The sequence below is a fragment of the Eulemur rufifrons genome, chromosome 13 (genome assembly GCF_041146395.1).
Source record: "Eulemur rufifrons isolate Redbay chromosome 13, OSU_ERuf_1, whole genome shotgun sequence".
NCBI classification, from domain to species: Eukaryota; Metazoa; Chordata; class Mammalia; order Primates; family Lemuridae; genus Eulemur; species Eulemur rufifrons.
Genome location: NC_090995.1, coordinates 5862913 through 5887800, shown reverse-complemented (window position 1 = coordinate 5887800; position 24888 = coordinate 5862913). Strand labels below are relative to the sequence as shown.

Sequence of the window (24888 nt, the reverse complement as noted above, 5' to 3'; positions counted from 1 at the left end):
TCGATTAGAAACAACAAGAATCCAATGTGTAGGCCGGGCGCGGTGGCTCACGCCTGTAATCCTAGCACTCTGGAAGGCTGAGGTGGGAGGATTGCTCAAGGTCAGGAGTTCAAGACCAGCCTGAGCAAGAGTGAGACCCTGTCTCTACTAAAAATAGAAAGAAATGATTTGGACAGCTAAAAATATATATAGAAAGAATTAGCCAGGCACGGTGGCGCATGCCTGTAGTCCCAGCTACTCGGGAGGCTGAGGTAGGAGGATTGCTTGAGCCCAGGAGTTTGAGGTTGCTGGGAGCTAGGATGACGCCACGGCACTCTAGCCAGGGCAAAAGAGCGAGACCCTATCAAAAAAAAAAAAAAAAAAAAGAAAGAAAAGGAAAGAATCCAATGTGTAATCTAAAAATTTTCAAGTTCTCACCGGTGTTTGTAAGTCAGGAAAAGAATGGAAACAAAAACCAGGGTTATACAGAGTAGGTAAGCCCAAATCACTAAGCCACCAGTGATAGAATGACAGAATTTTTTTTTAGTAAAAACAGCAACTAAATCCAAGTTCTAGAACCCTGACCCAGTCGTGTTTTTGTAATTACAGCTGAGCTTATGTTTGCCACGTTAATCCACGTGTTTAAAGACTTAAAGTCAATGTGAAATAAGGATAAATCAGTTGCAAACACTAACAAATGAAGAATACACAAGAGTATATAATTCAGAATAACTGATATTCCTTTATGACTAACTGGCAACTACTATCCTGTAAAGTGATCAGATTAGCTCAGTGAAAGAACCTTCAGGTATTACATAGATCCTTATGAATTTTCTATTTTTATTTACTCAGCCCTGGGGCTGGCCTCATTCTGAAAAGAAAAACTGTTAGTGTCTGGTATTGGAATAAGTTCCTCTGAGAAGGAAATCAAATAAATAATTGATTTATATTCCAGAATCATTTATCTTCATTGGCAGATGACTATATTGCAGATCTAAAGCTCCATTTTCACAAAGACAATACTCCTACTGACTTAAATAAAAAATTATTGAGTGACACTCAAATAGAGTTTCCAACTTTTATGCATCATTTACTAAAATTTGAACGAAATCCACCTAAATTTCTTTTGAATATGTTCACTCTGTTAATGAGAACTCAGTTTAAAATGATTATTTTGTTAATACATGGAGAATAACAATTGGTGTGATGTGTATACTTAATGTGTAAAATAACTCTTCTTACAGAAAATTAAGCTATCTTTATGTATTCTTTAAATTACCTATTCATGAAAAGTTCCCAATAAACACACTATCAGTTTGTCTTACTAAATTTCAGTTACTCAAATTTAGTAGGATGAGTAGCTATAATCTCACAATGCAAACTTTCATTGATCATTTCCCGTGCATCTATTATATAGAAATACATATAAATTTAATAAGCATGAAATTAAATTATAAGAAATTATGATTTTTGCATCTCAAAAATGGTTGAATATTATTTCATATGGATTAACTTAATACACATATATTACTAGAACATGAGTATAATGAAAAAACAGAAGTATAAATAAGAGGAATGAAGACATGTTTACTTGCAACTTGGGGTTTTATAGAAAGATTCATTCCCAACATTGCATTTGATATATTTAAGAATGAGTAGGATTTTGACAGAGATGAGATGAAGAAAAGTATAGTAAAAAGAATGATTAATTCATTCAGTATTTATTTAGAGACAAAATCTGGTTCTGTTGCCTGGGCTAGAGTGCAGTGGCATTATCACAGATCACTGCAACCTCCAACTCCTGAGGTCAAGTGATCCTCCTGCCTCAGCCTCCCAAGTAGCTGGGACTACAGGCGGTGCCACCATGCCTGCCTAGTTTTTGTATTTTTTTTGTAAGGACAGGGTCTCACTATGTTGCCCAGGATGGTCTCAAACTCCTAAACTCAAGCGATCCTCCCTCTTCAGCCTCCAAGATTGCTGGGATTAGAGCCACTGTACCCGGCCTGACACATATTTTATTGAGCACCTACAAAGTACCCAATATCAAGTTAAGTATGGAACTGGAACAGTGAAAAAGGCAGACATGACCTCTGATTTCATGGCACTTACTCTTAGCTTATAATGTTTAGACTAAAGAGGAGAGATAATTTGGTAAAGGAGATGTGCTACTCTCTTTTAAGTTTCTAAGATTAATAACAGGACAGGATGTAACCAGACTTATTTTCTGAAGTTCCATATGACATAAGTAGGTCCATGAAGTGAAGATAACAGATAATTGGTTACATTCAATTTAATGAAACGCATGCCAACAATTCATTAAGTTTAACTAAATGACTGCCACAGTTCTCCTAAATTAAAGTTTCTACGATTCTAAGGCACAAAAGTGTAAAGAAAACAGTGTATGCATCATTTGGAAAAAATTATGCAAATCCCCCATAATTTCCCTTTCAAACTGTAGGAGCAGCATTTCCTAAATCATTTCCTGGTGTCACAGTAAGGTCTCATGCTATTTTCATAAAGGTTCTGCAAAGAGTTCAGTTGCCAAACAGTAAAGAAGATTTTCCCACCACAGAACTTTCCTAAGACTGTCATGTGCTAATATACATGTATTACGGTCTGAATATTCGTGTCCCTCCAAATCCATACATTGAAATCCTAACGCCCCCGGTGAAGGTATTAGGAGGTGAGGCCTTTGGGAAATGATTAGGTCATGATGGAAGCCCTCACGAATGGGTTACTGCTTTTATAAAAGAGCCAAGAGAGAGACCCTCTCCCTTACCCCTTTCACCTTGTGAGGACACAGCGAGAAGGCACCGTCTAGGGGAAAATAGGTCCTCATCAGACATTTTATCTGCTGGCATCTAGACCTAGATCTTGGATTGCTCAGAATCCAAATCTATGAGAAAGAAATTTCTGTTATCAGCTACCCCGTCTATGGTATTTTCTTATGGGAGCCCAAACAGAGTAAGATAACTTTATACTTTCCTCCAAAAGGGACATATAATTATTGCAGTGTTTCTTAAATTATTTGAACACAAAACTTGTGTTTGTTTTACAAAATAACACCTACTAAAAACTTAAAAGACACTGATGGTTTGCTGAATACAGGCGAAGAGGAAAAACCAAATTGGCCTATTATATAGGGCATATGGTGGAGGTGAAATTGTTAGAATAAGGCTATAGAGTTTGATTAGGAATCAGTTACACTGAAGACTTTGAAGATAAGATCAAGGAGGAAGTGCTTTATTCCAGCCACAAAGGGAGGTCATTACATATATTTTAAGAAGTGGAATGACAACCACTTAAATAATCCCTTGAACACTTGTGTTTTAGGCCTATAACTACCTGGAGAATGGACTGTTGGCAGAAAGGTTCTAACCAAGAAGGTGCAGGGAGCTACTTAGGTAACCTAAGTCGTATATAATAAAGGCCTGTACTAGGGGAAGAGAGGCCAGAATTAAAAATAGAAGGCTGATTTAAGAAGAAATTAGGCCGGGCGCGGTGGCTCACGCCTGTAATCCTAGCACTCTGGGAGGCCGAGGCGGGTGGATCGCTCAAGGTCAGGAGTTCGAGACCAGCCTGAGCAAGAGTGAGACCCCGTCTCTACTAAAAATAGAAAGAAATTATATGGACAACTAAAATATATATACAAAAAAATTAGCCGGGCATGGTGGCTCATGCCTGTAGTCCCAGCTACTCGGGAGGCTGAGGCAGTAGGATCGCTTAAGCCCAGGAGTTTGAGGTTGCTGTGAGCTAGGCTGACGCCACGGCACTCACTCTAGCCCGGGCAACAGAGTGAGACTCTGTCTCAAAAAAAAAAAAAAAAAAAAAAGAAGAAATTAGCAGAACTGATGATCACTGTGGTTGCTGGAGTAAGAGAGGAGGCTGAGATCTTGATCTTTCTGCTGGAATGGAGAGGAGAGAGATCAACAAGAGGAATACACGAGGAGAAAGATTTTCAACTGTGCCACCTCTGCAAAAAGACTGGGGTGAGCACGGTATATACCTATTAAAGCTCTGAGCTGAGGTTTGGAGTAGAAGCAATTCACTGAAATTCATGCCCAATGGTAGCTTGCCTTCATCTTCTTTTTTTCTTCCCCCATTTTAAAGCCCACCTTTTGCTGACTGGCCAAATACGAAAGCCCTTCAAGAATTAAAAAAGTAAAATAAAATTCTAAGCACTCGTTTAGGCTATTACGTTAAAGAATCGCAAAGGCCTACATGTGGAAAACCTACAGGGCAAGAAAAGCAAACGAAAGCATGGTAGATACACATTTAGCTGACACTCTGAAGCGGATTTTCTATTCCTGAGAAAAGGAGTAATTGTACTGCAGAGCTCTTTTTCAGACTAACTCTTCTGTGTCTAATAATTATTGGAAAATTTAGGGAGACCCTAGGCAGAGGGCCAAGAGCAAAGGTTTTGGAAGCACAGAGTTCTAGGTTCATATCTGGGCTGTGTCATCTCCTCATTATGTGATTTGAAGCCAGTTAGTTTCTTTATCCTGCTCAGCCTGTTTCCTCATTTGCAAAAGGGGAACCTTAGCAATTATCTTAGAAGATTGTTATGCTTAAAGACATAATACATACAAGGTGTGCAGTATAAGGCTTGGAGGTTTTTTTCTTTTTTTTTTTTTTTAATTGCTGTGTTGACCTGATTGACATTTTCTGCTAATCTGAGAATAATTAAAGATGAAAAAGGAAAATCTCAAGGATTATTAAAATTTCCAAACAGCCATGGTTTTCTACACTCCCCTGCTTCTTCATGGAAGAGAAATAATTGCTTTTAGATGGTGGATCTTAGGTACCATGGAAACAAGAGTTGAAAAGACTTCGAGTAAACAGAAATCAAGCAGCTGAGCCTGAGTTTTGTCTTAAAAATGTAACCATAAAATTTTGAGCAGATCAAGGTTTGTACGGAATTTTGAAGGTGACACAGGTATGTATTATTATCTTACCCAATCAAGAACTTCTGAATATTGAAAATTTCTGAATCACCTAACTTATGCTGTCTTCCACTTTTCTGTTTCTTATATCATATATATGCAAGAAATGCAACATGGAAATGCAAAATGCAAAATGCAAAATGCAATTATAGAAAGGCAAAGAGTAATGGTAATGAATCATCTTGAATGGGTACATTTTGTAACCATCGGTGGCATAGCCATGCTCAGTAAATACAAATAATTGTCTGTTTCCTATTTAATGGTTTCATAATTTAAAACGAAGAATTTTCTGAGTAGGAAAAGACCTTTTTCTTTTTTCAGTTTTATTGTTTTGTAGTTTTTCAATGTAAAGGTATCTTTGACAGAGATTTTATTAAATGCAGTTCATCTTTCTTAGTTGCAAAGGGATGTAGCTGATTGTCACTAAATATGCTTACCAATATTATTGTTAGGCAGAGGTATCTGTAAAAACAAATTTGTTTGCAATGACTTTTCTGTTTTCTCATCTGATAACCAGTTCGATTTTTTTTAAGTGCCAAGAAAACCTCTCTGATTTGCAATATATTTCAAGACTTAATGAATTCTACCATTTCTTGCTATTAAGAACCACTAAGGCCCTAACAATTCTATAGTCAGACTCTATTCAGTGGAGTGTTTAGGACACAAGTTGCAGACTGATTCGAGCTTAAGGGAATAAAAACCCCACAAATGCCTCTATTTCAATTCCATTCACAATATTTCTGATCTCACAGGAAAGCAAAAAGCTCTAATATAAAAGGTCTACAACTTTCCACCCAATATTTGTCCATATTGGAGATTTATGATAGCAAGCAAAGAAATGCAATAAAGTAGTATGGGCTTTTTTTTTTTTTCAGGTTTCATTATTTATTATGGAAATAATACATTGGTGGGATTGAAAAAAAAATCAAACAATAAAAAGTCTCTTTATCACCCCAGATTCTAAGCTGTCAACTGCTTGTTGTGTATTTCTCCAGAAAAATTCAATCCATATTCAAATATATGTGCGTTCTCTTTCTTTATTCAATGGGAACCTATCACATGCATTGTTCTGTACTTTGGTTTTCATGAAAAATTTTATCTGAGAGATTTTTCCACAGCTTCACATGTGGAACAACTTCATTGTTTTAAAAATTATCACAGAATTCCATCCTAGGGATGAACCGTCCTTGGTATGTAACTGCAACAAGGGTGTAGTAGACAACTTTGTACGCAAATCTTTGTGCACATTTGGAATTTTATTTTCAGATAGTTCCTAGACTTGTAATTAGTGAAAGGTGTACACCTTTCAACATTGACGGTATTTTCAAATTGGCCTTCGAAAAGATTGTACCAATTTATACCCCCATTAACAAAGTTAATGCCTTTCACCAACACTGTATAGTAACAAATGTTTTGATCCTGACAACATCTCCCTAGATGCTTATTTATCATTTGCATTTCTTTTTCTGTATCTTCATGTTCAAAATCTGCTCAATTTTCCATTGGATGGCCGGTCTTTTCCTTTTTGCAATTTTTTTTATTTCAGGAAATTATGGGGGTACAAACATTTGGGTTACGTGTTATGACTTTGCCACAACCCAACCATGATTTGAGACATGACCTTCTCCACCCCCGCCAACACTCACCGCATCCATTAGCTGTGAGTTTACCCACCCCCAAGGCCCCTACCCCAAAAGAATATTATACTGTGTGAGCAGCTTAGTGTTGATCAGTCAGTGTCAGCTTGATGGCGAGTACATGTGGTGCCTATTCTTCCATTCTTGTGACACCTCACTTCGGAGGTTGGGCTCAAGCTCTATCTGGGAAAATATAAGAGGGGCTAGATCACCGTCGTTTCTTATAATTGAGTAATATTCCGTTGTATACATATACCATATTTTATTAATCCCCTCGTGGATTGACGGGCACTTGGGTTGTTTCCACATCCTTGCTATAGCGAGTTGTGCTGCCATAAACATTCGAGTGCAGATGTCTTTATTATAGAATGACTTTTGTTCCTTTGGGTAGATGCTTAATAGTGCTGTTGCTGGATCAAATGGTAGTCCTACTTGTAGGTCTCTGAGGTATCTCCAAATTCTTTTCCACAGAGGTTGCACTAATTTGCAGTCCCACCAGCAGTGTAAGAGTGTTCCCATCTCTCTACATCCTCGCCAGCATTTGTTGCTTTGGGATTTTTTGATACAGGCCAATCTTATTGGAGTTAGGTGGTATCTCCTTGTGGTTTTGATTGGCATTTCCCTAATGATTAGAGATGTTGAGTTTTTTTTTTTTTTTAATATGTTTGCTGGCCATTATTCTGTCTTCTTTTGAAAAGTTTCTCTTCCTGTCCTTCACCCATTTATTGATGGGGTTGATTTTTTTCATGTTGATTTTTTTGAATTCTAGATAGATGCCTCAGTCTTTTTCTTAAATACAGTTTAGGAGCTATTTATTAAATTAGTCCTTTGGCTAATATATATCTATGGATAATATAACTAGTTTTTTAAATCTGTTCCTTGGTTTTGTTTGTGGTTTACTTGCTTTGGATATTTAATTTAATAATGCTTTCCTGTAAGGCTTATAGATTTTGTGTCTTATTTAAAAAGGCTTTGCACACCACTGAAACTAACCAACCAACCAATAGACTGCCAAAATTTTCTCCTAGTGACGATGGTTATGATGATGACTCTAAGCCCTAACAGCTAGAATTTATGTTATTCTACAGAATTAGACAGCATTAAAGCTTGCTTTGTTTATTTTTATATTTTCCAACTGCCCATCTCGTCATCTCAACCCATGTACTGAATAAACTCTTTTCCTCATTGGTTGAAAAACCAATCTTTATCACATTCTAAAAAGTCTTAGGTCTTTGAGTATTTCCTGGTCTCCATTGTAACCCATTAATCTGTGTGTCTTGTCCTTTGCTAAGATCAAACCCTTTTAATTTCCTTAGCTTTATACTACCTTTATAAAGAGCTGGGGTTCCTTCTTCATTCTACTACTATTCCAGAATTCTCCCAGCTATTTTCACAAATCATTTTTCATAAACTGTTGGTGACATTATAGGTTCATTTTTTTTCCCTTCGAAACTGGCTAACTTTTCTAGATATGCAAAATCATGCCATGTGTCTTAAATGATTTTTTCCAGTTTCTTTACAATTTTTACACCTATTCATTATTTGTCTTGTCTAATAGCACTGGCTAGTAGGTTAGAACAATACTAATTAATACTGGTATCCGTGGGCATCTTTGGCTTTTTCCTATATTTAAAGGTAATATTTACCTGCTTCTAGTATGGCAACTTTTGCCTGGATGCTGCCTTTCTTGTAAAATTCGAGATGAAAATGAAAGCCAACAAAAAGTTCTATTGCATTTCACTCTATTCCTGAATCTTAGGAGTCCTGTGCTAGCATTGGCTCGCCCAAATCTTCCCTAACTCTGATCCATCCCTCTTGAATCTGAATGAAAACATGCCATGTATTTTATTTTACAGTTACATTAAAAGGTAGTTTCGTTCATCAGTGCATGTATAATTATATTAATTAATTTTGTGTAGAAATATAGAAAATAAATGTTTTGTAGAAAGCAATCTGTGTGTGTGTGTGTTTCCAACAAAGCATAGCATAAAGTTGGTAGGAGGACTCAATATCAGAGCAGTTTTGCTTTTATTCATGATCTTCCCACACAGGCATTTTTATTAGCTTGGGAAAGGCACATGTTGTAACTTTCACTTTAGCTTTTGTGATTTCTTTTCTTTTCCCTCTTATCATTAAAAGCTTATGGGCTTGAAATCTGTACAAATAAATGAGCTGAAACAAATAAAACTCAATGCACTCGAGATTTCGAAGACATCTGGTGGAGTTATTTTCTGAGTAATTAGAGCAAGAGGTGGGACAATTCCCTCAAGTAAGCTACCCCGCAATCGGAGACCCAGTTATTTCCGCAGTTATCAGCTTGAATTCAGTGAGCATATTGATTTGCAAAATGACAAGCAATTATGTACGAGTCGCCACCTGATTTTCTAAGACTGTTTCTGTTACAAAGTATGTGCCCCACATGCTTTTATAAAAGTTGCCTTTTCTCAGTCCTTTCATAGCCTATTCTTTTTCTTTATGTCCCATCACCTCAATGTGCTCTTGATATTTTAGGGACATTGAAAGTACTGTGCTCCCTCGTGCTAGTCTCTGCTCGCCCCCGGTTAATCCAACACTTGGGCATAAATATGAATTACTTACCATTTCGGTTTTGAAAATGTATATCCATTTTAATATCTATGAAGAATAATGAAAGTATCTAAATGCTTTGATTTTTGTCTTATTAGTCACACTTTAGCTTGGACATGTTTAACAACGAAGCCTTAATACTTAAGATATATGTCAATATTATAAAATCATAGATCTGGAGGAGATCTGAAAGCTCAAAGAGTTATTCTCCCTGTTGTGGAGCAAAAACATTTAAACCATCATAGAAAGGTAGCTATCTTTCCAATTCGGAAGGATTCTAGAAGATTCCACAACTATCCTAAGTTATCCACTGTAGAGTAAAAAATTGCTATCAAGGAAGTTTCCTTATAGTTAATCCAAACCCCACAGAGGTTATTGCAATCTGTTTTATCTTTTACTCACCTCTAGGGTTTTATCTTTAAGGGTGATATTTACAGAGCAAGAATGTCAGGAGTTTAACCATGCCAGGGGCAAAGACATTCTGACCAAGACCCACCCAGAAAGTAGCTACATAAACCATTTCTCCTGTTCCTGGATCCTATACTATCACTGTTCTCAATCACCTCAATTCACCTTTAGATAAGAGTTAGAGAGTTAGGATTCCTTTCTGGATGTAAATCAGTGATACAGGATAATTGGAATCTACAACATTTATAAATTCCTTTAAAAATATATAAGGGAAAACTATGTACCTGAATTAACATTAGACAGTGATGTACTCAAGTTCAATTTATCCTAGTTGAACGTGCTCCCCAGATCTAAGGGTATTTAAGATCTGACAATTACACAGGTACGGTTCAAGGACATCTTTTACTGGGGCATTTACCATTATTTCAGTCTGTTTATTCACATTATTTGTCTTCTTAAATCATGAATCAAGTTTTAATTTCACACAGTGCAACAAGAACCAAGTCAAGATTTATTCATCGCATTTTACTTTGCAATGCATGGAACAAGATCACCAAATCTTAACCAAACCGATTGAAAACTCTTTGCCAAAGGATAACAACTCCATTTGCAACTTCACTGATTGAAATAATAGCACGACACGGGCCAAAGGAGTCAGTGAGTGGGTCTTGAACTGCAATCCAGATGCAGAGGGAAACTTACCGGAGGTTTCGTCTACCCGCTCGTCTACTATGTGGTCCTTCTGATGAACCCACTCGCTGTTGCACTTGAAGTAGATCTGAGTGGCAGGGCTGGCTTTGCAATACAGGTTCACGGGCTTGTTCTTCACGATGTAAGCTTCTTCAGGCTCGATGAGGAAATGCGGCAGAGGCTCAGGGGGGTCAGATGGAAAAGTTTCTGGGAGCTCGTGAAAAAAGTCATCGTCTACGAAACAAGAAGAAAGTGAAAAATGGTCAAAATATTGTAACAACTTGAATTTTACTTGCTCGTCATGCAAAAATGATGACTTGTAAATGAACAATTAACATTAAATAATATTAAATATTAACAATGAATATTAATTAAACCATATTAAAATTAAGGGATGTGAATGCCTGCTTTGTGCCAGGTGCCAGGCAGTATGTTAGATCTATTGATCGGCTGCTCACAATAAAGGATCTGAGTTTTTATTCTCCTTTTTACACAGGGCAAAACTCAACAGCAGGGAGGATGGGTCAGTTGCCCTGAGCACACAGGTCATGAACAGCAGACCTGAAACTGGAATTCAAGTTTGTCTCGGTCAAAAACTGTGATTTTCCTAATGTATCACAACGCTTCCCAATCCGCAGTGTTACCCTTTGAGAGCAGACAAAAGCAAAAGCAAATTCATAAGGCAAGTTTCTTCGAAAAGCATAGTCTTATAGACAAATCTTTGCAAAGAGCGGAATAGAAACACCAGAAACATGAATTAAGGATCTTTCAGTTCAGATTCAAACCTATTGTTATTTTCAAAAGATATCACTGTGCAAAATATTCATTCGTTCATTCATTCAGCCAAAAAAATATTTATTGAGCTCAGAATTATGCTAAGGAGCCACAGCAGAGTCTAGAGTCTAGAACTGCTATTTAGTCTTATTTTGAAACTATACCTCAAGCGTCATGTGGTGCTATGTAACTAGTAACACCTAATCTCCTTAGAATATCACTCAGTGTTATCATGACGAGCAATAGTCTCATTTTGATAGAGCTGAAAATTAACAAATATATTGCTTCCACCCTGATGTTCCAATACCATTGAATAAACAAAACCTAAAAAACACTTGAGATGTTTGCACACCTTGAGGTACATTTTTAAGTTGGGTTTTGCATGATTCCAAATAAAAAGTCAAAAATCATAAAAGTTTTTTTTTTTTTTTTTTTAAATAAAACCTACTATCATGTTTTACAAAAGTCAAGGTAAAAAGAGTCTTTCCAATACCCTGTAGATAAGTTAAGCCAGATAATTATCTTCCTATGAGGGACAGAGGAGAACAAAACTATTATTAAGTCCCCAAATTGGTTAAGTATCCTAGGCTAATATGTAAGGTTAAAACTCTGAGTTGAAAATTAAAAGTTCTTTAAAAGTACATATATGCATTAGCAAATAGAGGATGTGGCATTAGCAAAGACTGGTTCCTAAGATGTCACCTTGAAATTCATTACATTATTTATTCAGTTGTTGCCCTATTTGGGGAGATAGCCATTGCTGAAGTGGACATCTGTCCCCTAAGAAACCTGGCCTGGGACTTTTTCCATCTAAGTCATGGGATAGCTGTCAAAAGTAATGATGTCTGGTCTCCACCAATCTTTTTGCAGTAAAAATCGACTTTACTTGCTTCACACACAAAACTAGCTTTCAAAGCTGCTGCACAATTGTAAATTCCTGACACTGAAATGGAAGTGATGTTTGCTGCAGCTAGCTTGCTTTCTCACTTTACTGCCTTAATATGCTTTCTTTTGGCAGGGCATCATTTCTAGTTTTTCCATTGTTGAACATCAAGGACCCAAACTGTCAGCTCACTAAAGAATAACCTTGTTTCCATCAATTTCAGTTCCTTCAGTCAATATGCAAGAACTCTCAAGACTGCTTAAATAAACATAGCTCAGAAAGGCAAAGGCAGGAGGAACTGAACTATTGACAAATCCATCAGCATGAAACCGATGTCTTGAAGGCCTTATGCAGTTTTTTTTTCCTTTGAAAGCACTTACTATGTTATGATGTATGTTCAGATAATCAATGAAGCGCCACAAAATACGAGACTTACATTCTACAGATGGTTACCTGTTGTTTTTAATTATTATTATTCATGAAAGCAGTCAACTATATTTTATTTTTTTACTATGGGTGTATGTACACACTAAAACATGTGAATGCATTTCATAACTATATATTTATTTAAATACGCAAATTATAAAGAGCCTTTCTTTCAGCCATTGTTTCAGAAGGTGAAACTTGCTCCTTTGAAAGGAATGACTGCAAGATATCAGATGATCGCATACTACCTTACTCTTTTCAAAAATGTAGCAAAAGTGTTTATACATTCATACACTGCAGAAAAACTTCATAGAAAGGCACTAAAAATTGATTATCCTGTCTTGTCAAGCCATGTATCTCTTTCTTCTCATTATTTATTATAAACTACTGAAAAGACTATCAGAAGCTGAGAAATATGTTTTCAAGGCGAAAGTCACTCTATTAAGTGCCGAGGTTAAAAAATGATTTAATATTTAGAAAAAGTATAAGCAAACTAACTTTATATTTCCTTAATTTTGAGTTTTAAGACACGATGATCACTACAAGTAAAGAGAAATAAACCTACTTCTTTTTGGTTTTTTTTAGATTTCAGTACATCTCTATTACTCATTGATCAAAGAAGTAGACAATCACTACGAACGTAGAATATCTAAACAACACCATCAACCAACTTGATCTGATTGACATTTATGGCACACTCCACACTAACAAGAGCAGAACACACATTATTTTTAAAGATATATATTACATTTACCAAGGACTATATTCTGGGCCCTAAAAAATGCTCAAAAAGTTAGAATTCAAGTCAACACAAAATATATTCTCTGACCAAAATGAAATTAAATTAGAAAACAGTGTTAGAAAGATCTGTGGAAACTCATCAAATATTTAGAAATAACATACTTCTAAGTGAACCACTGGTCAAAAAGAAATAAAAAGGGAAATTAGAAAATAGTTTCAACTGAAGGAAAATCCAAATGTAACATATCAAACTTTGTGATAGGCCATTAAACAGTACGTAGGAGTTAGTTTATAGCACTAAATGCCTACATTAGAAGGTTAATGATGTCATTTTTCACCTTAGAAAACTAGCAAAAGAAGAGTGAATAAAACCCACAGTAAGAATAAAGCAATAATAAAGATCAGATCAGAAATCATCAGAATAAAAATCAGAAAAACAATAGGGAAAATTAATGAACTAAAAAATTGTTCTCTGAGAGTATTGGTAAGAATGAAAAAGCCATACTGATCAGTAAAAAAAACAGAAAATGCAAATTACCAATATCAGAAATGAGAGAACTGGTGATATCTCTACAGAATCTACAAATATTAATGATAGAGTGGATTTTATGAACAATTTTATGTGAATAAATTCAACAGCTTAGACCAAGATAAACAATTTCCTCAAAAGACACAAACTATCAAAACCCACTCAAGAATAAATAGATAACCTTAATAGCCCTATGTCCATTAAAGAAATTGAATTTATAGTTAAAAAACTCTCCTACAAAGAAAACTCCAGACCCAGTTGGTATTACTGGTGAATTCTGTGTTAAAAAATTAATAATAACGATGTTCCACAAACTCTTATGGAAGATTGAAAATGAGCAAAGGCTTCCTAACCCATTCTACGAGGGTGGCATTATCTTGATAGCTAAACCAAACAAAGACATTGTAAGAAAAGAGAACTACAGACCAACACACTTGTGAACACGAATGCAAACATTCTAAACAAAATTTCAGCAACTTGAATCCAGTAATACACGAAAATAATACATCATAACTATCATGTAAGGTTGCTTTCACATTAGAAAAGCAATGATAATTCACCATATGAGTAAGCATAAAAGAAAAACCATTTTAGCATCGTAACAAAAAGCATTTGACAAAATTCAAAATTTTTTTCATAACTTTTTTGGCATTTATTATTTTAATATTATTAAATCCTCAAGTATAAGTGGCTTGCAATCTTTCAACTTTTTAAAGTATTTTTTAATGTTTTCACTTTTAATATTTTTTAATTTCAAAGTATGACAGGGGTACAAATATTTTTGGTTACATGGATCACTTTTATAATGCTTGAGTCATGGTTATAAGTGTGCCTGTCACCCAGATAGTGGTCATTGTACCCATTAGGTAGGTTATTGTCCATTCCCTTTTCCCCCATCCCTTGCTCCATTTCCCTTGAGTTTTACTTCCCTCTATGCACGTGTGCTCATTAGTTAGTTCCAATTTAATAGGGAGCACATGTGGTGTTTGTTTTTCCATTGTTGAGATACTTCACTTAGGAGAATGGTCTCCAGTTCCAACCAAATTGTTGCAAAAGGCATTAACTCATCCTTCTTCACGGCTGAGTAGTATTCTATAGGCTACATATACCACATTTTGTTAATCCACTCATGAATTGATGGGCACTTGGGTAGATTCCACATCTTTGCATTTGCGAATTGTGTTGCAATAAACATTCGAGGGTAGGTGTCTTTTTGATAAAATGATTTCTTTTCCTTTGGGTAAATACCCGGTAGTGGGATTGCTGGATTAAATCGTAGGTCGACTTTTAGTTCTTTGAGGTATCTCCATACTGTTTTCCATAGAGCTTGTACTAATCGCAGTGTAGAAGCGTTCCTTTTTCTCTGCATCCGTGCTGGCATCTATTCTTTTTGGACTTTTTAATAAAAGCCATTCTAACAGGTGTAAGGTGAGATCTCATTGTGGTTTTAATTTGCATTTCCCTGATGATTAGTGACGTTGAGCACTTACTCATATTTATTGCCCATTTGTCTATCTTCTCTTCCAAAGCTTCTGATCATATCTTTTGCCTACTTTTTGAAAGGGTCATTTGATTTTTATTGCTGATTTGCTTGAGTTCTTTGCAGATTCTGGTTATTAGCCCTTTATCAGATAAACAGCTTGTGAATATTTTCTCCCATTCTGTAGGTTGTCTATTTGCTCTGTTGATTATTTCCTTGGCTGTGCAAAAGCTTTTTAATTTCATCAACTCCCATTTATTTACTTTTGTTGTTGCTGTGATTGCCTTTGGGGTCTTGTTCATAAATTCTTTGCCTACGTCAATATCTAGAGGAGTTTTTCCTACATTTTCCTCTAGAATTCTTATGGTTTCACGCTTTACATTTAAGCCCCTTATTCAGCTTGAATTAATTTTTATGAATGATAAGAGACAGGGGTCCTATTTCATTCTTCTGATGTGGCTATCCAATTTTCCCAGCACCATTTCTTGAACAGGGCTTCTTTTCCCCAGTGTATATTGCTGTCTGCTTTGTCAAAGATCAGTTGGCTATACGTAGGTGGTTTTATATCTGAGTTTTCTGCTCTGTTCCATTGGTCTATGCCTCTATTTTTGTGCCAGTACTATGCTGTTTTGGTTACTATAGCTTTGTTTGGTTTGAAGTTACATACAGTATTGATTTTTCAAGGTGTTTGTTAACAGTTAAAATGCAACTCGTTAAGGAATGATTTCTATCATTAGAAATGTTTTCTTTATATGATAAATCCAGTGTTTGTTTTACATACCATTCTATTAATAGTTTCTGCAGAACCCATCTCTTCGTTAGTCTAGAGAGATGCCTTAACCAACCACAGCATATTAGTTTGTTAATATTTCTTATAATATTATCTGTGCCCTGGATGAATGCCCATTAGTCAATATGGCATGTCATTTCTATACTCAATGCAGATATTGCAAATGATATTAACAAAGAAAATCAAGACCCTAAATTAGTATATATGTATGGCGGGATACATATGACAAAATGCAAATGCGCTGATTATCACTGGTCTCACGGGGTATTGTGAAATCCTCGCCTTCCTCACTTGGAACAGATGGCCTGGGTACCATACTCAACCGTGGAAGTTGGCCCAGATAATAACTTCCTCACCATCAAGCTACGCAAGCTAAGGTAATTCTGATTCTTGTTCTAGACAAAAATAACAAGTGTCAGCATTAATTCTCAGATATAGTGGTATTTTAGAAAGTGTCCTTTTATGAAATTTTATCTAAAAAATTTTCTTTTCTAGAGTAAGTTTTGGAAATTCAACAAGCAAGCCAACTCTCCTCAAGCAAAATAATAAAGGAAAACTTCTGAGTATGTAAATATCCAGCATGGCTGTATCTATATGTATTTAATGAGAAAAAAATGATCAGCTGCAAATGCTATTTACTCTACGTGAATGTTTAGCTCTCAATGCATTTACTCTGACATATATGGGGGGATCTTAATTTTTGGCTTTGGCAACCAGTTTTCTGCAACTATTACCCATTTTCCAAAAACTAGAAACATAGAACAAATGCTTAACACTAGAAATGAAAACTCTTTGAAGAAAAGGACTGTGTTGGTTTTTATTTCCATTTTCCATACATCTAGTATAGTGACAGGCATATTATATCGGGTCAGAAAAAATGTTATAAATGCATGAATATTATACTAAATGGCAACTTTGATCATTCCTAAGAGATCCACAAGGGAATTTAGAATTTATGGTGCCTCAAATTCATTTACAATTGTAAGACATCATAACAATAGTAATATTAACGAACAGGAATGGCTGGGTACAAAATTTGTGCGGCCCAGTGCAGAATGAAAATTCACAGACTCTGATTAAAAATTTATTAAGAATTCTGAGATGAGGCCGGGCGCGGTGGCTCACGCCTGTAATCCTAGCACTCTGGGAGGCCGAGGCGGGTGGATCGCTCGAGGTCAGGAGTTCGAGACCAGCCTAAGCAAGAGCGAGACCCCGTCTCTACTAAAAATAGAAAGAAATTATATGGACAACTAAAAAAAATCTATATAGAAAAAATTAGCCGGGCATGGTGGCGCATGCCTGTAGTCCCAGCTACTCGGGAGGCTGAGGCAGTAGGATCGCTTGAGCCGAGGAGTCTGAGGTTGCTGTGAGCTAAGCTGACGCCACGGCACTCACTCTAGCCTGGGCAACAAAGTGAGACTCTGTCTCAACAAAACAAACAAACAAACAAAAAAAAAACAAAACAAAGAATTCTGAGATGAGGACAGCAGAATGTTCAGTTAAATTAAGCCCTGGTCCTGTGTGACAGGCACAGGTCACACGCCCACGAAGCTGCCTCTGTCTACCAATGTCAAGTAACTGAGCAGTCCACTGCACGGTAAGTCTGAAAAATGAAATTACATCTGCATCAGTGGATATTCATTTTGGAACTTATATGGTGTTTCCCAGTTTCTTATGGTGGTTAGATGTTTTCTAGAAGACTTATTTTTTCAGACTGAGAAACTCAGGCTCCAATCAATTTTCTAAGCAAGCGTGTTTGCAATAGGGTACAAGTGAAGGTGTGTGATTTTATCTGTTCCTGGTATTCCCTTTTGGTGTACTTCAATGCCCAAAACAAGCGAAATCCCTGCCATACTGCGATTTTAACTCTTTCAGGTCACTACAAGACTGCTGAATACATGGAATTAAGAAAGTTTGAGATTCTCCCTTGAGCTGGTAGGCTATTTAATAAGCTAAATTCCTCACATACACTCACTTACTACATTGTAGTATAGTTACTACTATACTACAAAACAAAACAAAACAAAACAAAACAGCTTTCCGTTACTATTAAGGCCATGCTGTAAAACTTAAAGCTGGAAAAGAACGATTTGATTTTTTCAGCAGGGCATCAATGAGTGTACCCTCTTACCATTTTATCTCTTTATGTAAATATCTGAAGGAGTGACACAGGATGGTAAGAGGAAATTTGTGAACAGCAACTTCAGACTTCGAACTTAATTCCGGCAACGAGCCACAGGTATCCTAAGTTGTTATATTTTGTACAAATGTGCACCTACGCTGTTGATGTTGACTGCATTACATTATTTGGGAAAAATGACGTGATTAAATTGCTAAACAAGTTTTTTACATGCTTGTTGTTCATTCAGATTCACAAAGTAGAATTTCCAAAGTTGCTTTTGTTCTATACATTGAATTCGCTATTAACTTAAAGCTTTTCTTACTTAGATGTAATGTTATTATTCATTTTACCTTCCTGTAACATCTGACTTAATTTTCTCCTTTCTACTATTACTCAGTAATGACATTCCAATAGTGGTGCCCTTTTTATCTTGGTATCAGTAAATCTCAGTATTTTCTTTTCTGTGATTTCATACAGGCCTTCTTTTTTCATTTACATCCAAGAAGAGAAAGCTTTGCACCATGTATTATTTTTATAGACTTTCATTCCACCTAATTCTTGACAAGAAAATATTATGCTCTGAACATCAATCTAGGAAGCTTTAGGTTGCTGGTTTTATTGCTATATTTCAAGTCTTAATTTTCATCAACTTGATACATAAGTTTCTATATTTCTGAATCATAAGACTTAAGCTATTATTGCTTATATCATAAAATATAGGACCATTATCTCTTTGTTTGAGACCTGAAGCATATTCTTCTGAAATGGAATTTACTTCCAAATGATTCAAGAGCGATTTAAAATGAATGACTGCAGAGCTAATTTTATCTGCATTTGGCCACCCATCCATCAGAGAGATAATTCATGATATATTACCACAAAAGGCAGCTGGAATTAACTATTTGAATGAGACTCCAGCTTATTTTTAATATTTTGATTAAAATATCCTTTGAAAGACAAAGACTATGGTGTACATTTCAAGCAACATATTAACGGATTCATCATTTAAATTCAAGTAGTTGAATATATAAAGCTGTAAATGTAGCGCACAATTTCGAAGTACTGAATGATTTCCAACTTCAAAAAAAAAAAAATCATTCTTTTTTTTTTTTTTGCTTTTAAAGAAGTACTTGCCAAATCATGCCCATACATTATTAATAGTGATATAAAGTTAACATGCTTTCTGACACGCACTTACTTATGAAGCAGAGGTACCTCCTTTCTGCCCTGTTTAAGCCTTCGTGGTCTCTGAGTTTTACGAACATAAAATCCTCCTGGATATTCCCCTGCCTACTGTCTCTACCTCTACCATGTAGTCTATATTGGGCTCTTAGAAGAGATTTTCAAAAACACAGTTACGCCCTTCAAATAATTTAATAAATGCAATGTAACATAATGTCTTATTGCAAAAGAAACTTATCTTTGCTTATCAGATTAGCTAAAACATTGAATGATTGATGAAGAGTTGAGGAAACATCACTTGCATATACTGGCTGGACTATAAATGGGTATCCCAGTAGAGACAATATTGACAATATAAATGAAAATTAAATCTCTGCATACCTCCCCCAATAGGCTATCCTGCTTCTTGGACTCCAAATTACAAATAGAATAACATCAAAATGCAAACATATATGTGCTCCAAGAGGTTCACTACAGTATTGTTCATTTTTTTAAAAAAATATATGATATGTTCCAACAAAAGGCAGCTAGAATTAGCTATTTGAATGAAACTGAGAACAACTGACCATCAACTGAGGAATGATTAAATAATTTCTGAAATATCCAACAAAGAGAACACTGGCCAATAAAAATTAGAAGGCAGATTTGTTAAGTGTTGACCTAGAAATACATCCATTATTTACTAAGCAAATAAAGCAAGATTTTAGCCAATTTGTATAGAATTGGAAAGAACACACACACACACACACACACATCACAAGAAGCAAAAGGGAAATCCTAGAAGCTGATGCATAAAACTATTAGCAGTCGTTATGTCTGGGGAGAAGGACTAGAAGGCTTTATGGGGAATGTTAACTTTTTATTTGAAGCAGATTTTTCAAATCCTAGCTTAAGGATGATTTCTATTTTTTCTGATTTTTTTGAGCCTTTATTCAAATTGAAGACAGAGAAACTAAACATTCCTCAGTGCAAACTATTGCTTCAGTCTAGTATAACCACTGTAAGTTTCTTCACTAAATGCAATCTTCCCAAATCAATTATACTGATTCTTTTACAGAAAATTAAAATGTGTCCACTAAAACTCGTGTCTACATACCATGTTACTTGCAAGTACAGTATATAGCATTTACTTAATTCTTCCTGGCTTCATCTCATTTTTCTCTTATTTTATTATCGCCCTCATTTTCCAATCCCTGTGACCTCTGACTTCAGACTAACACAGTTTACTATCTTTCTCATATTTTGCCCAAAAATCAATATTTGTTGATCATCTTTTCTGTGCTAGGACTGTCTTTAGCTATTGTAGCTGAAGTCACACTTTATCTTTCAATGAAGTCTTTTTACTTATAAGAAGAAATCATGAAATAGAAGGTATTAAATGAATCATATTGAGTTTATAATAGAAATTGGTCTCTTAGTCTGCTTATGTAAGTATCATGTTTATAATTAATTTCTAATTCATTAGTGCTTGATTGTCACTTTGAAAGTGCTTAATTTTAGGATGTCGGAAAGGTTGACTATGTGGAGAGCCTTGCAGAGGGAATTAAGGCAAAGTTCTACCATTTTCTTACTCTCTATTAACGGTTAGAGGTGCAAATCCTGTACTATGACCTTAGATTTTGAAGAATATAAAAAGATTACCCAGAACAATGCTAAAGAAACTCAGCAATTATTGACAAATAAATAAGACAACATCAATTTAGGGCTCAGCCTTCCTAACTAACCAATAATAATGATTTATAGCACAGAAGAATCGAATAAAGATTTTTAAATTCAATATTAGAACATAGTCACATGACACATACTGATTTTTTTTTTTTTTTCCCCCTGGAAAACTCTCCGTGATGGTCAATTTCATGTGTCTGCTTGGCCAGGCTATAGTGCTCAGTTGCTCCAACATTAATCTAGGTGTTGTTATAAAGGCGTTCTGTAGACATGATTAAGCCCCTAATTAGTGACCCTAAGTTAGGGAGATTGTCCTAGACAATCTAGATGTGCCTGATTCGGTCAGCTGCAAGGCCTTAATAGCAGAGCCGAGGCTTCCTAGCCCTAGATGAGTGTTTGACTGAATAATGGGGACTGTCAAATGGCCAAGCTGGCACCATCACACTGTCCCCACAGCTTCATCCTCACCCTCTGTCGTAGCTCTTCTTCATTCCTCAGATCTCAGTTTGAACACCCCCTTTCCCCTGGATGCCCACCCTGTCCTGGTACACAAGCCCCTGCCACCCTCTCCCACTGCTCTCTGCTGTTGCCCTTGATCACGTTTCTCCTGCTAGACGGCAAGTTCAGAGGGCAAAGGGCAGTGCCCATCTTACTCAATTCTGCATAACCCACGTCTAGTCCAGTGCCTGGCAGAGATTTCAGGATTTTTTTTTTTTTTCCTTCACTTTCCATTGTTGTTCCCAAAGAGGCTCTAAAGGATAAAACAGAAGTGTATAGGAATTACTCTGTTAATCCACATCATGAGACTTTGGAAGAAATCCTTATATACAACAGAAATATACATATTTAAAAAACTGTTCCTTTGGTTTATATAAAGTATGTATCCAGTTCCCATATTAAAAAAAAATTGTATTTATCTTCTACGTAAATCTTAATGCCATCTGTCACCAGGTGCACATAGCCTTGGATTAAATGGATTCCCTCACTAAATAATCGACGTTGAATCTAAAACAAGTTGTGAGTGGGAAATGAGATGATGCCTGTGATTCCAGTGCCTCTTGAACTTTTTGGCTTCATTTTACGCTTGAATTCATTGCCCTGCTCTCTCCTTTTGGAAACCTTCTCTTCTTTTGGGGACTGTGCCTAAGCACTATATTGCTTCCCATCCTACCTCTGTGACCTTTCTCTTTCCTCTGTGCTGCCTGGAAACAGTCAGACACGTACCAGGGTTTCTCTTTTAGTCTCTCCCTCAGGCGTCTCATCCCAACAGTGGCTTCAAATTATCAGATCATGTCACAGACACAAACTTTCATTCCACACCCCACTCCCTGCTTCTTAAAGCCCTTATGCCTTTGCATTGACTGGGAATGAAATCAGACTCTTTGCCAAGGCGAAGAAGGACTCACCTGGTCTGATGACTGCTGGCCTGTAAGTCTCATTGTCAAGCCTCTGACCTTCCATCATCATGCTTGAGACAGAGAGACTGACATTTCCATCTCTGAATGCACCAAACTCACTCCCACCCTGGGGCATTTACACTTTCCCTTCCCTTCTCTAGGAGGGATATTCCCTGTCTTTATTGCTATTTAGGTTTCAGCTCAAGACGTCTCCTGTACAATCCTGGAGATTCACGACCACCCGTATCCCCAAGTCTATTTCTCTTTCCAAGAATATGCCATTCTATTTCATTTCTTCTTATCATCTAACACTATCTCAAATTAGCATATTTACTGAGTTCGCGTTTATTTTCTCTCCCTTCCCATAAAACAGAGTTTTTGTGGGATCAGAAACTTTTACCATTTTGTTCAACACTCAACATCAGATGTACTTATCTGTCCTCTAAAACTAGCTTCTCCTTTTGACTCAGCTCGTTGTTTCTGATAAGATCATCCAAAAGCTTGGAACTCTGCTCTCCACTGGGTCCCATCCATTGACAAGTACAGTCAGGGCATATGGCTCCAGATTCTCACTCATCCTCAACTTCCCTTCTCCTTTTCATCTCCAGAACTCAATGTGAGGCCCTTATTCATTTTTATTTTGATTATTGAAGAGTTTGATATGATCTGACTTGCTCTAGAAACTTTCCTCTCTCAATTCTGTCTACACCATATCACACTATATTAGCATTCTTACCTGAATGCGGAATGGTAACAATTTTTGCTGGAAACTTTCAGCATTCCACAAAACATGGCCCAAAGTTGACTTAATTTCCAGTTTATTTAACACCCCTCCACCAAAGCCAAACGTGGTGATTCTGTATTCCATAAATGTAGCCTTTGAAATTCTTTCCACTTCTATATATTTACTCTGCACATAATATCTTATTCCCTATTGACTCTTCAATGCCTATATCTCAAGTCCACTCAAAAATCTATTCTTAATCTTCCTAGATAAAATCAGTCCTTGCTGTTCACCTGTAAAAATCCTTTAATGCAATTTGAAAGTCTCAGTCATTTTTACTGCAGTCAGCTCTACCATACGCTAAGCAGGCTCCAAAACTTTTTCTCAGTTGAAGTGAACACATCTAAAAGTGACGACTTGTTTCAACTATGAATAAAATCATTGTCATCTACATGAATAAACTATGTATTATAACTTAAATTATCTGAATGTTATTTATCTACATATCAAAAATTTAAATGCATTAAGGATTATGAAAATTTTTAAATATATGCAAAATGATAGAACAAAGAACCTCAAGTACCCACAACCCAACTTCAAGAAATTTCAACAATGTGCCAATTTTGTTTCACAAAAAAAATGTTTTTTAAGTATTCAGAATTCACAAGTAAGGGAAACTGATATTAGATATCACAGTGCTAGGCTGAGAGAGTGAACGAGACAGACATCACCAAAGTAGGAAGAAGAATTAAATTTATAATGTTGCAAACTATGAAATAAAATAGAAGTATGTTGAAAAGAACACCTGTTTATTTTAAAAAAAAGCCCTTGGTTTATGTGGTATAATAGTCTTCCTTAAAATTAAGACACTAAAAATAATTACAATGATAAATCCATATAGTTTAAGGTATATTTTAATTTTTAAAATTTTGTTTAGTTTTATGGGGTAGAGATGTGATTTTGTTACATGGATAGATTGTGCCAGTGGTGAAGTCAGGGTTTCTAGAGCATCCATCACCCGAACCGAAGTAAAGAATATTTTAAAAGATATAACCATTAAAAAATGCCAATCTGAGATTTTCCCATGGAAATTAGAAACTATTTAGTGACTCTGGAGTGTAGAAGTTACCCTTCTAATTTAGTGAAATGATTTATTATAATAACGCACATGAAAAATACAGATTTCTATAAACACAATATAATGAAGTTCAAGAGAATAGAAAACTTCAAAATCAAAGAATTGCCCCAAGCTACAAATCAAAGAATTGTCTTTGGCTCTTTCCTCTTTCTCATTTCCAAAAAACACAATCAATGAGTCCTACTCGTTGTAAAACCTACATACTTCTTGAATCTGTTTCTTTCTCTGTGTTTTGGATTCCACCATCACTTTTTGCCAGAACATTTGCAAAGCTTCGTAAGTGATGTCCTTTGCGTCCTGTCTGAAGGCAAGATCTAAGTCACTCCTCTGCTTAAAAATCCTATAGCTCCTCACTTCCTGTAAGATACATGTGAGCTTGTCCACACGGGACACAGGGCCCGGTAATCTGAAACTTGCCCACAATCCCACCCTCCCGTCTCACCACTCCCAGCCTTGGCCTCAACACTCCAAAAATCCACACCCCATACTATCCTCTGTACACAACAAGCCGTTTCTACACCTTCTGTCTTCAATGACCTTTCTCTCCTATTTTACCTAACTCCCAGTCATCCTCTAAGCCTCAGGTCAGGAATCATTTCTTTCAGAAAGTTTTCTCTGACTCTTCCTCCCCTCTGCCAGCTTAGAACCACCTCCTACCTCTCCCCCTACCCCCATCTTCAACTTTTGTTGTGGGCTTATATATGCTTCTAATGCTACCTTTTGTAATTAACTTTGCAGCTAACTAGCTAGCTCTTATGAATCTTTGTATACTTGGTGATTACAGTCATGGAGTT

General features: G+C 36.2%; 1 protein-coding gene across 1 annotated transcript in view; it reads right to left on the bottom strand.

Moving 5' to 3' along the window:
* Positions 1-24888, bottom strand: part of UNC5C (unc-5 netrin receptor C) — a 345841-nt gene that overhangs the window by 121428 nt on the left and 199525 nt on the right. Inside the window, exon 2 of the mRNA XM_069485492.1 lies at positions 10256-10477. Coding sequence (XP_069341593.1) covers positions 10256-10477 — 222 coding nt within the window. The remainder of the gene's footprint in view (positions 1-10255; positions 10478-24888) is intronic.